Raw genomic sequence first — 13,995 nt, forward strand, 5'->3', positions numbered from 1 at the left:
AGCACAATGCAGCAAGACCCTGAAATGAAATCCTTCGAGACAGATATCCTGAAAGCCAGTTCAATAATACTGTATTGATTTTTTCTTCAGCACTCAATGCCCATTGCGTTTCTCTCCTAAGAATGCAACAGTAAAAAGTGAGCCTTCAAAAACCTCTGATATTTGTTGTTGTTGTTTTTTCACAAATAATATTTGAGGAATTTGGAATTATTGGGAAAACAGAGAATTATACTGTATGACTGATTTGAAAGCAACTGAATAATCCATAGAGAACATGGGTAATTAAAAAAAAAAAAAAAAGCACATCTCAAGAAAAATAACAGATCTTACTGTCCTTACTATGGTAGCTGGATGCAATGATAGAGTTGTCAGTCAGTGTACTGGGCTTCGAGGCAAAAAGATGAATGCCGAAGTTCCAGCAGATGTTCAAGCTCTTTTAATTCTCGTAATTGACATGTACAGTAATCTTCATTTACAAATGTGTGCTATTCATTCTATATTTCTGATCTGCTGCCATTCATTTGCTCTAGTAAGGTGAGTGGGTTTTTTCCTCAGTAATTAGATGGCATAATGTTGTCATTGGGGTTATTAATACTTCTTAATCTTGCTAAGTGTCACATGATATATCAGCAATATTATGCACAATGTGTCAGGATTCAAATAGCATGTTAATCTTTCACCAAAATCTTGCTGACAGTTCCTTGGATGTGATGAGACATGTGGATGTGGTGAGACATATTTTAATTGATTTTCATGGCTGCAGTGGAATGCAACATTCAACACATTCACAACACTTTCTGTGCACTTTGTCTTGAGTGTGTACACACCAGATTCATTCTCACATGGCCCACAATTTACTGTACATTTCCATTCCGCCGTATTGCTTAAAATCTCTCTAAACCTTATTATTATTCAAGAAAGTTTAACAATATAATTCACTACAAAACAATGTCTACACATCAATTGAATACTTTATGTGTTTTCTGTTTGCATTTTCACAATATGAATTATGAAACTAATTAAAACTATTTTCAGTGACTTTGTCCAGCTGATGACAAAGATTCCAACAATGCCAAAACATTCCATTTGTTGAAGTATTCTGAATCCATGGCCAACATTTTGCACTGAATACAATTCAATTTCTCCAGACCAGATGTCAACTTTGGGAAAATAACACAAGCTAATATCTGTTGTTGTGGAAACATACAAGGATAAATATTTCATTTCCGAAGATGCACCCTGTGCTCTTACTTTCTCATAACAAAAACAAAAATATTTGCTGATCCTTTTACAGTTACCTCTAACATTTGGTGCTAACCCCATATCGGCCAGTAAGTGAGGGCTGTGGTAAGTGAGGGAAATGTTATTTCTATATCCTCTCGTCACTGAAACATGGTGGGGCCCAATGCTGTCCTCATAAGCCCTGTCTAGCACACTCATCTGAAGTGACTTACTGCACACAGGCTTTGACTGACAGCCTAAGAGGGAGGGTGAACCCCCCTCCAATTCTTATCACTTTATTGTGCCTGTGACAAGAGGGTCAAAAATGAAGCTGGGAAACTCTGTCACACAGGGGAGACAGAAAGCATCTAGACGGGACAGGCAATAGTGAAAGAATGGAATTGGGATTTTGATCATCTGAAGTGCAGAGGGAAATAACAGAGAAAGCATAGATAAGAACACTTGGATTTCAACTGATCCTGTCATGTACATCTGGTAATGTGACTTCTGGAGTGAGAATGGATGAATGTAATGTTGTGTTTAAGAGCCAAACAACTGCCTGACCAGGGGTGTAGTGATAGAAAAAGCCCTTTCCCTATACATACTGTAGTGTGTGGTTCGCATTACTGTGTAGGACATATTCCTAGTGTAAGCACAAACATATGACTCACTCTATACACAACCCTTTTTCCATTCTTCTTGCCACTCACTACCCTACTGGGATGCATATTATAGCTGCCCTCAACTACACACAGTCCTCACACCCTACTCAATCATGTAGACCCTCTCCTCTCCTCCCCTCTCCTCCCCTCTCCAAGTGTACTGTGAGTATAAGTGAAAGACAGCAACAGAGACGTGGCAGTGTGTGTGTGTGTGTGTGTGTGTGTGTGTGTGTGTGTGTGAGGGGGGGGGGGGGGGGGCGCTCTCTCATAACTCAAACTGGATCAACACAGAGAGACAAGACAATAGAAATCCATTCATAAGTTCACAGGTCAGCCGCAATTCTGTGACAGCATGTTCTGAATCCACAGAGACAAAGAGGCTGCGGGGGAGCGTGTCAAAGCCTCACGGGTGTCTTAAAAGTTCCGGAAAATGACAAAAGCAGTGAAGATATTCTCGTTAGTTCATTACATGACGTGATTGAACCACTCTAGCATATTAGTATTCCATCGCGATCTGTTCTGATTATTGCGTTGCAACAGCCTGATTATATGAAGCTCATACTGATGGCTTTATTACCCAAATCCCCCACTCAGATGATTGAAAAAATTTGATGCATCTCGGAGGCTAATCAAGTGAAAAGTTCTGAATTTCTCCTGGGAGTCATTTTGTAGCTAAACTGACCTGTCCTGCTGTTGTATAATCTACAGTCTGTTAAATGGTACACGTGAATAGTGACAGAGTCCTTATCTCTCCCCTCACCTCCTCCCCTCTCTGTCAATTACAATTTTTGTAATTGTTCTATTAATCATATACGAAGGATCCATCTCCTATCATTCAAATGTATCCGTGGCTATGACTGTATCAAGAACAGTCTGTGAGACATCAGAGGGATTCCACTAACAGAACATGGATATGTAACGAACCACTTTGGCTGTGAATATTGCGAACACAACATATTAAAGTGTTGTGCTAGAGGGCAGAGTATATGGCTTTCTCCAATAAAACCGTGGCATCTAAGGTGAACTGGTGTATTTGTGCTGGCGGTGACTTGTTTATATGCAGAGGGAAATTAATTGATCTGAATATTGTATTTCCTAGGCAGGCAGGCAGGCAGCTCTAGTGTGCCTGGGCCCTCTGAGTGGGAGGTGCTCCCTGCAGGGTTCAAACAGCACCAGGGGCCCTGCTGGCTCCCACTCTGCTCCCGCCTTGGCAGGACTTACTGGGTTACGCCGCGGTTGCCTAGGACACTGAGTGACCCAGACGTTTAAAAATAGCCACCACGGTGTGGCCACGTTCAGGCCGTCATCTCAAACTTACATCCTGTTAATGAGGAGAGCTCATTGTTTGCTATTCTATGAGTCATTCAGGAGCCAGACCGCCATGTTTAATAGCATTGCGTTTACCAGTGCTGGGGGGAAAGCGGTGCTCGGGGTACAGTGAGGATACAGTGAGGGTACAGTGAATATAGAGTTATATCTCTGTGAATATTGGTGTTGTTCGTGTGTGAGCATGTGCATGACTGACATGCAGATATGAAACTATAGCGTAAGGAAAGAAAGGAAAATACTGTATAAAGTAAAAGCATTCATTTTGACATTGTACCGAATGTCGAGAAATAGTGTACTGAGTTCATAACCATCCTATGATCAACCTCTAGGCATTACAAAATGAACTCTCACAGCCATATGCATTTTTTAAGAGCTCTAGTAAATGGTAAATGTCTTGATTTCATCATTCATAAGAGACTGAAATTCACAAAACGGTTGGCTTGTCTTTTGCTTGGCTTATGATTGCCTAAATGTATCATCACATAATGACTGTAATTGGATTGAGACTATTTTAGTAACATGGAATGCTTGTCGTATGAGTACAGCCAATTTTCTGTTTGAATGGACAGACAATTTTGAATCCAGAGGATTTTTGTCATGTAGGGTACTAGCGATGTTCCAGACTACCAGCTATTTACTTTCAGGCACAACGAAGAAATGCAACTTCTTATCTGCTACACAATGTCAAGAGACGATGTTGTTGAAAATGTATCGCAAAGGATGTGTGGGTATAGGTTATGTTTGTGGCTTTTCTTATCATCCACTCGTAAAAAGAATCTAGTTAAGGCATTCAGCTTTGGCCATGGGATGTCATTGTGCAGGAAACAGTGTACATGAGGGTGTACTCGAAGGAAAGGAAAATAAACCTTCAGGGAATGAAATCTAAAAATGCTTTTAAAACTCTCCTCCAGAAGTGAACCCATATTCCCCAAAAAGCCAAGTGGAGTATGAATTTTTAAATAACAGAAGATTGTGTTGTGATGGGATGAGCTTTACGGGCTTCAGTTTCTTATCTTTAAAGGATGTTGTGCAGAATTTGGATGCAATGAGTGAATTAATAATTACTAAGACTCGGTCGCTGCCTCACTTTGCTATTGCATCAGGGAGGATGACAGCTATTGTCTTTAGGGAGAACTTGTTTCCTCTTGACAGACTTTAATGACAGGAGTCATTTATCAGACGAAGCGCCTACCTGCCAGATTCAATAAGCAACCAACTAACTGTGGTCCAAACCACCAGATACTGTCCACACTTGTTTTGTGCTATCAATCAGTGTTCCTTCAACAAGGGCCATACAGTATATTCATGAAAAATGGTGCCCAATGTGCAGATCTACAAGTTCATAGTATTTTATCAACAGGAAAAATATGAATCTTTGTGTATGCAGACAGTGTAGAGCTGTCTTTCATTCACATACAGGTATTTCTCAGTCCTCCCCCCATTACTTTTCCTTTGGTTGTGTAATAATAATACTAAACTTTATTTGTATAGCACCTTTCATACATAAAATGCTGCTCAAAGTGTACATTTGAAGCGTTAAAACAAGAACAAATAAATATGGAAAGAACAAATAAATACAACAGCATAGATGAAAATAAATTAAAACAAATTAGTAGAAATAAATTTAATAAAATAAAAACTTGTTTAGGGGATAAAGCACAAGCTAAAAATGGGTTAGCTAAAACCTTCCAGTAAAGGTATGTTTTAAGCTCTTAAAAATGTCCACAGAGCCTTCCTGTTTGATATACATGGGCAGGACGTTCCACAATTTTGGTGCATAACACCTAAAAGCAGCTTCCCTGCTTTGTTTGTGGAGTACTTTGGGCACGATTAAAAGACCAGCATTGGAGGATCTAAGGGCTTTTGGTGGTTGATAGGATATTAAAAAGTCAGAGATGTATGAAGGTGCTATGCCATTAAGAGCTTTGTAGGTAATTAAAAGGAACTTAAAATCAGTTCTAAAAGAAACAGGGAGCCAGTGCAGTTCAGCTAAAACAGGAGTGATGTGCTCTCTCTTCTTGGTCTTAGTTAACAGTCTAGCGGCAGAATTCTGTATGAGTTCCAATTTCTTTACAGACTTTTTTGGGAGACCAGTAAAAAAGGCATTGCAGTAGTCTAACCTACTAGTGATTAAAGCATGAATTAGTTTCTCAGCATTCTGTTGTGTTAAAAATGGCCGTACTTTGGCAACATTTCTCAGGTGGAAAAAAGCTGTCTGGGTCACTTTACTAATATGGGGTTTAAAACTTAAATCCAAATCTAAAATGACACCTAGACTTTTAACTTGACACCTAGACTTTTAACCTAAAAGGGTGATTTTGGTCCAAAAGTATCTCTGTTTTATCATCATTCACCTTTAAAAGGTTGTCACTAATCCAGAGGCCAAACAGGCGGTCAGAGAGCAAAGGCTGTCTGGGTTTTTTGAAGCATATACAGGGAAAATAGCAAGGGACCAAGACAGCTCCCTTGGGCTACACCGAAAGGTAAGTCATTTTTTACAGACACACGTTCCCCTAGACTAACATAAAATTCTCTCCCAGTAATGTAGGTTTGAAACCAGTTTAAAACACTATCAGAGAGACCAACCCACTTCTCAAGGCGGTGAATTAAAATGTTATGATCAATGGTGTCTAATGGTGCTAAAATAATATGGATTGACACTTGGTTTAAGTCAATAGCAAGTCTAAGATCATTTACTATTTTGACTAAGGCTGTTTCTGTGCTGTGATTAGATCTAAAACCTGACTGGTATTTCTCTAGGACACTGTTCATTGAGGAAGGTATTGAACTGAATTAAAAACCACTTTTTCAAGTACTTTGCTCATGAAGGGTAGGTTAGATATAGGCATGTAATTACTAAGGATAGTATTATCTAGATTTGACTTTTTAAGTAGAGGTTTCACTACAGCAGTCTTATAGGCTGTAGGAAATATACTTGTTTCCAATGAGGTATTAATTATCTTAAGAATAGAGGTAGCCAAACTATCATATACATTCTTAAGGAATTTACTAGGGAATTTACAATTTTGCTGAGATCAGATTACGTAATATTGCTAAAACATCTACATTTCAGGGGGCTGTTTTTGGGTGTGTCACCAAACTTATTAGCTGTATTAGCAATGCCCACCCTTATAGAGGTGACTTTGTCTTTAAAGAAGCTTGCAAATTCTTCACATTTCAAAGCGGATGCCTGACTGACTGTGTCGAAGGGGGTTGGATTTAGTAGTCTATCAATGGTGGAGAACAAGAGTTTCCACTATTCTCTGTAATAATTTCAGAGAAGTGGGTCCTTCTCTCATTTCGATGGTTTTCTTTTTCTTTTAGAATGGCACGGTGAACCTGTAGCTTAGTTTTCCTCCATGTTCTTTCAGTTTTCCTACAGGATCTTTTTAGGTCACCAACATTTTTGTTCATCCAAGGCGTCACTTTGCTACAAGACCTTTTTTTAGTCTTTACAGGAGCTACTCTGTCAAGCATAACACCCAGTTCACTGTTGAAGGCATCCACCATTTCATTAATAGAATGATTCAAAATATTTGGATCTATGGAATCTACTAGCTCGGCAAACTGCCGCTCTGATCTAGTGTCCAGGTGCTGTGTTTTAATTGTAGTTTCAGGATGATTTGTTAAGGCATATAATAGGACGTTAAAAAATAAGTTAAAAAATAGTTTAGGAGGGCGGTATAATGTTACTAGGAGTATAGCTGGTTCAGAAGAGAGAGACTGGACGGGGGGTTGAGGGGTTGCGAATTGGGCGGGGGAGTTGGGGCACGGTGCGGGTGACAGGATGAGACACCGGAGGCGGCGGAAGGTGGTCAGCCAGGGGTGGGAACTCCTCATCATCCATCAGTATGGCAAAGCGGTTTTCCAGTTGAAGAGCCTGGACTGGGCCTGAGTGCCATACGGAACACCTTCCATGATGTTTGCCCCTGCCCATGGCAATTGTTTGCCGTGGCTCAGGCTGGTGCGGAATAGAGTTGGCCAGCAGATTGGGCTTGGCTCCTAACAGAGACCAGGAAGCACCAGCGAGGCCAGGGACAGGATTGGAGTGGAATCAAGCTGTCCGATGTCTGTATATGTCAATAAACTGTTCATCCATCTTAATCTGGTAAAGATTTGTTATTCTGGCTTCAAGTTTGACTATCGTCTGGCTAAATAGAAGACAGGAATTGCAGCCAGGTGCACCGGTGAGGGGTGGAATGATGGTGCTGGGGGAGACAGAAAACCTCGGCCAGTAACAGCGTATGTACAGGCGAGTATGAGCGGAGGGGTCGCTGTTTGGATGGTTAACTGATGGACCAGCTAGTAAGCTAGTGGGTTAGTTAGCAGGCTAGCCGGCGAGCGATAGCAAGCTCTCGGGTGGAGGGGACAGTGTACTTACCCACGAGGGCTCCGAGATCGGAGCCCACTGCGGTATTGAAGCCTGGATTTCTTCAGATCTCGACCCACTGGAGGCATTTAGGGCCGTGACATGGGGAGGAATTCAGCGCAGCGGCGGCAGTATGGAGGTATGCTAGGCTATGCGCGAGTAGAGGGGAAGGTGAAGACTACTCCCAGACTACTCCCAGACTACTCCCAGACTACCCCCAGACTACTCCCAGACTACTCCCAGACTACCCCCAGACTACTCCCGTCAGTCTTCGCATGCGGCAGTTCAACACTCGAAAAGTAGTCAATGCAAAAAGTGTTGTTTGGTACGATATACACACTCGCACACATCCGTCGACAGTAGCTCCTGTAATAAGCTTCTATGCTAAATGTCAAGTGGGTTCACTTTTTAAATATTTAACATACTTTGGAATGTATCCAGGAAGGCACTTTGTAAGTGGCAGGTCAAAGAGACAGGTAGCGTTGCCCCTTTTGTCCCTCCAGTGCACGTGCCTGGTCACCAGGTGAGAGGCAGTGTATGTTATGATCTCTCCCTCAGTCCCCAGGAAGCGGTTGGAGTGCAGTCCAAGCACCTCCTTGTTGTGCCTCTATAATAAGTCAGGGCTTCTGGAATATGAAATAAATGTTTGTGTGCTCTGCCACAGATATAGTATAACTTATTTGAAAGACTCAACAAGCACATTTTGACTTATTGATCTGTACATTATCAAGCACTGTTTGAGATATGCTTGTTAAATAAAATAATCAATAATATTTCGGACAGTAATTTGTCACAGAGCACACAAGATGCTACAACATTTCCTGACAGTTTACTGGATGCGTAGGTACAGTACAATCAAAGGTTTGATGGCTGATAGAGGATAAATGAGACATGGGGGTGTCTGTCTTTGAAATAGCGGGGCTTATGTGTGGTGGGGCTTATGTTGGCAATGTTACAGCGCAAAGGATGTGGTTGGGAGGACGAGTGCACATCAAATCATGTAGGGAGCAAAGTCTGGTGCTCTCAACACTTTACGTATCACTGCTTTGTATGGAGTAAGACCACACTAATAGAGATTAACCAGACACCAAACACTGTCTATGATACACACTGCATGGTCAATCTACAGTGAACACACAGACACAGACACACACCCACACAGACACACACACACACACACACACACACACATACACACACACAGACACACACACACACACACACACACACACACACACACACACACTGTACTTGTTTCTTTTACAGCAGGCATTTCTATGGTGACCTGCTTTCTACCCCAGAGAACAAATGATGTATATTCTAAATGGGCAACCGAACACTGCAAGCTGTCCATTGGATCATTACACAGTTTGAAGAGTGAAGTCTTATGGGCGATGAAGTGTGGCGGGGCTTAGGGGCAGAACAGAAAAGACTGGTATATTTCTGCTCAGGTTCTGTCCTGGGAATTTACTGTAGGAGAGCGATGGGATGGGGCCGACTAAGGACAGTCCATGCATGGTCTCTGTCTGTTCTCTGTTGGGTATTAACTGTGTTTTGTGCTGGTGATGACCTGCTGGAATCGCTAAGCCCTACTCTCTTTCATATCATTGTTAACTGTAATCCCAAGGCTTTTAAAATGGCACATTGAGGTGCAGCTTAAAGCGACCTGGTTCGATGTTGCAACAACATCCCTTTTTTATCACCCATTTCTTTCACACACACAAAACGCATACATGCACATAAACAAGTATGCCAAAGTCTTCATACTGAATACATAGTTTCATTCCTGTAAACAAATATAATAAAAACAATATCAACAAGGAACCTATGCCTGCCCCTTCCTTCAAACATGTACTGTACTCTACAACATTCCACTGCATTGCTTATTCATTGAGATATTAGCATAACACTGAATACTAATTAACTTAAACAGCAGGGACAATTACATGTAAATGTCATCTTAGCTAAATACATTTCTTCAGAGCCATATTTACCGTTCCCCAATTATAGAACTGACCAGCAGGGATTCTAACCCCCTGTGCAACAGAGGACGTGTGAGAGTGATTCCTGTTTGACAATGATTGGGCACACAGGGTGCATGCCAATTACAAAAGCCTATTTGCTTACCAAAGTGATGATGCCCCTACATGCTCTTGAATGATGATTGTTTGATTAGTTAATTGGCAGTAAATTATCCATGTAGCATTCATTGTCCATCACGCTCAAATCAGATTTTAAAGCACCTTGATAATTGTCTTATTTAATCCTGAGCAGCAAACACAAAAGCAAAACACAAAAGGAAGCAGAGCGCAAATGATAATGAGAAGCACCAACAATAGAGAAAATAAAGCAGGAAATATATTCACAGTGCATAGATAGCCACATACAATAACAACACACACTCCATCTACATTGTATTGTCTAAGCTGTTGTTTGTATTGTTTTACATTTCTCTAACATCAAGGACTACAGGGGACATCATATCTCACATACTTCGTAATTCCTGAAGCATAAAGAATTCTCCTTGAGACACCATAATGCTATTTATTTAATAACTCCATTAAAATTGAAAACAATAAAACAGTGACAACTGATAAATGAATTCCCCTCAGAAAACGCAACTGAAAATTAGCTTGTCACACTGAAAAGAAAAGAGACGCATGTCCTTAATAGCACCTAAACATGTACAGCTACACTGAATGCAGAGATAATATAAGCCTCACAGCCAAAACAACAGTTGATTCGTTCGCTTACACAAGCTGAAAATCCTATACAGTATCTATCTACAGTATGGTTATAACATGCAACCATCTTCAGCAATTTCCAAACTGAAGGTAAGAACATAACGTGATACTTTATTTGTTTACTGTGGAAAAAATTGTAATCTGACCGAATACTGGATGTTTAGAATGAGTGATGACACCAGACAGACAGCTCTAGACAGTGACAGATAAAACTGCTGACTGTGACAACACTATTACTGTATAAAGTGCAAATATTACCACTCTAACTGCTATTGTACTTTTTTGGCATTTGCCCAGAAATTGAAATTGTCAGAGACAAAAAGTGAGTTATTTGGAGATGGTAGTGTAAGATACAGTCCAGTGTCTGAGAGCAATGTGTATGTTCCTGCTTTTAAATGTTTTCTACTGTGCCAGCTCATAACACTGAAGTAATAGATTGAAATGAATAAGATTGGTAAACTGTATTATCTTAGTATGGTTTAATATTCTCATTGTTTATCTAAATGCAAACCTAAAGGCATTATTATCCACCATAAAGTATATAGTGTATGTATGGTGGTAGTTGTTGCTGTTGTTGTTGTTGGTGTTGGTGTTTATTGTTTAGTTTTTTTGTGCTTGTGATTAGAAGACTGAGTTACCACAATGTAAACCTCTCCTGTTCTAATCATAATCTTGAAATACCAATGAACACTTTTTCATATGAAAGGAATTTGATGGTACTGCATATTTTGTTTCACTCCGTTAGTCTGAAATAATATCTTTTTGGTGAATAAATCTCTTTCTGGCCCCCCTTAGAGGCTCATTAATCGATAGAGCTTGATTGTCCAGATGGTTTGAATCACCTCATTATTTATTATTTGTCCCTCCTCAAAATCAGAGTCCATTTCAGAATACCAGCAGAGATGACCTTAGGCCCTTCGGGCTACCTGAGGAAATTTTTATTTCTGTTTGACTCAGTGTTTTCTTCCTTCTCAAACCTCAACATCCTGACCACAGTCTGAACACCCCCTCCTGAGCATCCCTTCCCAACACCATAGTCGTCCACTCTTCAAATCCACTGAACACTAAGCACCCCCAAGCTTCTCCTTTTTGTCTGTCTCTAGATTGGACAAATGTGAACTCTTACTCTCCTCTCCCACCACTATTTCCACATACTTCCTCTTTGAACTCTCTCCCTCAGTCCTCTCTCTCTTTACCTTTCTATCCTCTCCCCTCACATATCCTCTAAGCTCCCTCCTCTCCTCTCCCACTCTGATCTCTTTCCCTCTCGTCCGCTCGGACTTATCCCCTCAGACAGTGAGGTTTAGCCTCACACCATAGCCTCCTAGGTCTCCAGTGAGCCGCTGGTTAAAGCTGGATATAAACTCCCACCTCTGGAAGCTAGCCTCTGGCCTTGCCTGGAACAGATGGGCTAAACGGAAGTACACACAATGCTGACTACAGAATTGAGATGTGAAAAGTGTGTGTGTGTGTGTGTGTGTGTGTGTGTGTGTGTGTGTGTCTGTATGTGTGTGTGTGTGTGTGTGTGTGTGTGTGTGTGTGTGTGTGTGTGTGTGTGTGTGTGTATGTCACAGTCTAATTTCCTTACAAGAAACAATAATATTCATTCACCTACCATATTTATTGATGATACAGGTCCAATGCTGTTCACAAATATGTCAACGTCTATGACGGTTGGTTTAACTGTAAAAGAAAGAGAAAGGATACAACTTCATTCACATTCACAGACAACAGTCAGAGTTCAAGGTTCATATTGACCCCCCTATGACAGAGAATACCTAGGAGGCAAATCAATTTCAATAATTCAGATTCAATTATCAGGATGTTCCAGAGGCCCCTCCCCAGGGAGCTGTACTAGTAAGTAGTGATAATCATATCCCCTGATTCCGCTGTCTGCCAGTTTCAGTGATAACATACATGACTCAAGTATAATGCACAGTGTCCTTCCACAATGACAGAGTGACAACACATTCATTTGTCTATGGAGAAGGTGGACAGGTGCTCCAAGAACTTAATCAGTTGCATCAAGGAGCAGGGAGCAGATGATGGTGCCCATGAGATGAATAATTAGCAACAGTATGGAACTGTTGACTGCGCACCCCTCAAGTCCCCAAGCAGCGTGACTCATGGGAGGTGTGGATTAGGGAGTGCACTGGAGTCTTTTTGAACAGCTGCCTGCAGACATCTGCCCAGGAAATAAAAGGTGAATAAGCAAATAGGCCTTAGACAAAGTTCAACCTACCTGTTGTGAACTTCAGTGTCTTGACGGGATTCTTCTCAGTACTGTATCTTTACTGTACTGTAGTACTGTATCACTTTTTTTTTCTCAAGTTGTTGAACTTTAATCTTTTATTTTAGTGCCCTGATTGAGATTTATATTGAATTAAAATGTGTTTCATATTCCTTTTGCATTGAATATAAAAATCTGTTTACTGACTGAAATATGAAAATGTAAATAACATAAGAAAAACCTATTTTCTTTACTGCATGTAATATGTAAAACACACTTTTCTTCCCTGTCATGCTAATGACTATCACCAGTAGCCAACCATAGTGAGGTTAGTTGCTCTGGGCCGGAGTTTCCACTGACACCTGTTCTGGCTGTCAGAACTGATTTTAAATGAGTCCAGTAGGACGGGGCTCAGCACCATCTGGATGTCTCCATTAGCACCGTCCATGAGGTGACTTTCATCCCATTAACGGAGGTTAATTCTAATAAGAGTAGAGAGTTACAATGGCAAGCAACTAGGGGCAAGGTCTGACCAAAGACGTGAAAATTATAATTTCCAAGAATGTGAATTGAAAGACTTTGTAGGGGCCATTTCTTATTTTTAGTTTGCATTTCGGATGCACCACTTTCATATCTTAGTACTGTATATTTTCTATTGCATTGAAAACCATTATTATCCACAACAACAATAAACTCTTGAGCTCCTTTACTATTTTCTTATTATTTCATGATTGCTCGGATTAACTTAATGGCAAATGCCAAACTATACCAGATTTACAATGGTGGAAGGCCATTCATTTAGTCTTTCCTATTTCTTTAAAAAGAGTTATCACTGTAGGTAGCAGACCATCACAGATATATTTAATTCAAGCTACTTTGATGGGCACTGAACAGGTTATAAACGCCACAGGCACTTTAAAGTGTGACAAAAAAACTTACAAAAAATTTCAGATCTGCAAGAAAGTTGACAGCCTACCATTTTTACATCACTGCATGTCCAGAACCACAAAAGTGATGGTGCAGGGCTGTGCAATAGAGGTAATTCTGGGTGAATAGTTCTATTGAAATGCAAGGTTACAATGGACACCACGGGAGAGTGCAAGCAAGGCCCTGCAGGAACGAAGCCTCAAACTGCAGCAAAGACTTGCAAAGCATGAAAGTGACACTTTTATATGGGAGCTCTCTGTGAGTCACTGACATCGCAACAGGGAGCTTAAAAAAGAATCCTCCATCACATCCTTGACACTTACAAGTCATCTAATAATGGCACATCCAAGGTGCCGAGATTCGGTGTGAATGGTATATGCAGAGGATTTCTGGTGAAGTGTTTGGAAAGCAACAGCAGCAGCACGCAACCCCTCCCCTCCAGCCTCGGCCCAGCCAGGCGCTAGCTGTCACTTTGATCTGCTCTGGACAGCAGTGAAAGGTCTATTCTCCGAC

The 13,995-nt window shown here is 40.9% G+C and overlaps 1 protein-coding gene across 1 annotated transcript in view; it reads right to left on the reverse strand.

Moving 5' to 3' along the window:
• Positions 1 to 13,995, reverse strand: part of gabrg3 (gamma-aminobutyric acid type A receptor subunit gamma3) — a gene marked incomplete at both ends in the record, with an annotated part of 61,081 nt that overhangs the window by 33,633 nt on the left and 13,453 nt on the right. Inside the window, one exon of the mRNA XM_083671937.1 lies at positions 11,941 to 12,008. Coding sequence (XP_083528063.1) covers positions 11,941 to 12,008 — 68 coding nt within the window. The remainder of the gene's footprint in view (positions 1 to 11,940; positions 12,009 to 13,995) is intronic.

Source organism: Argentina silus (assembly GCF_951799395.1).
Source record: "Argentina silus genome assembly, chromosome: 6".
NCBI classification, from domain to species: domain Eukaryota; kingdom Metazoa; phylum Chordata; class Actinopteri; order Argentiniformes; family Argentinidae; genus Argentina; species Argentina silus.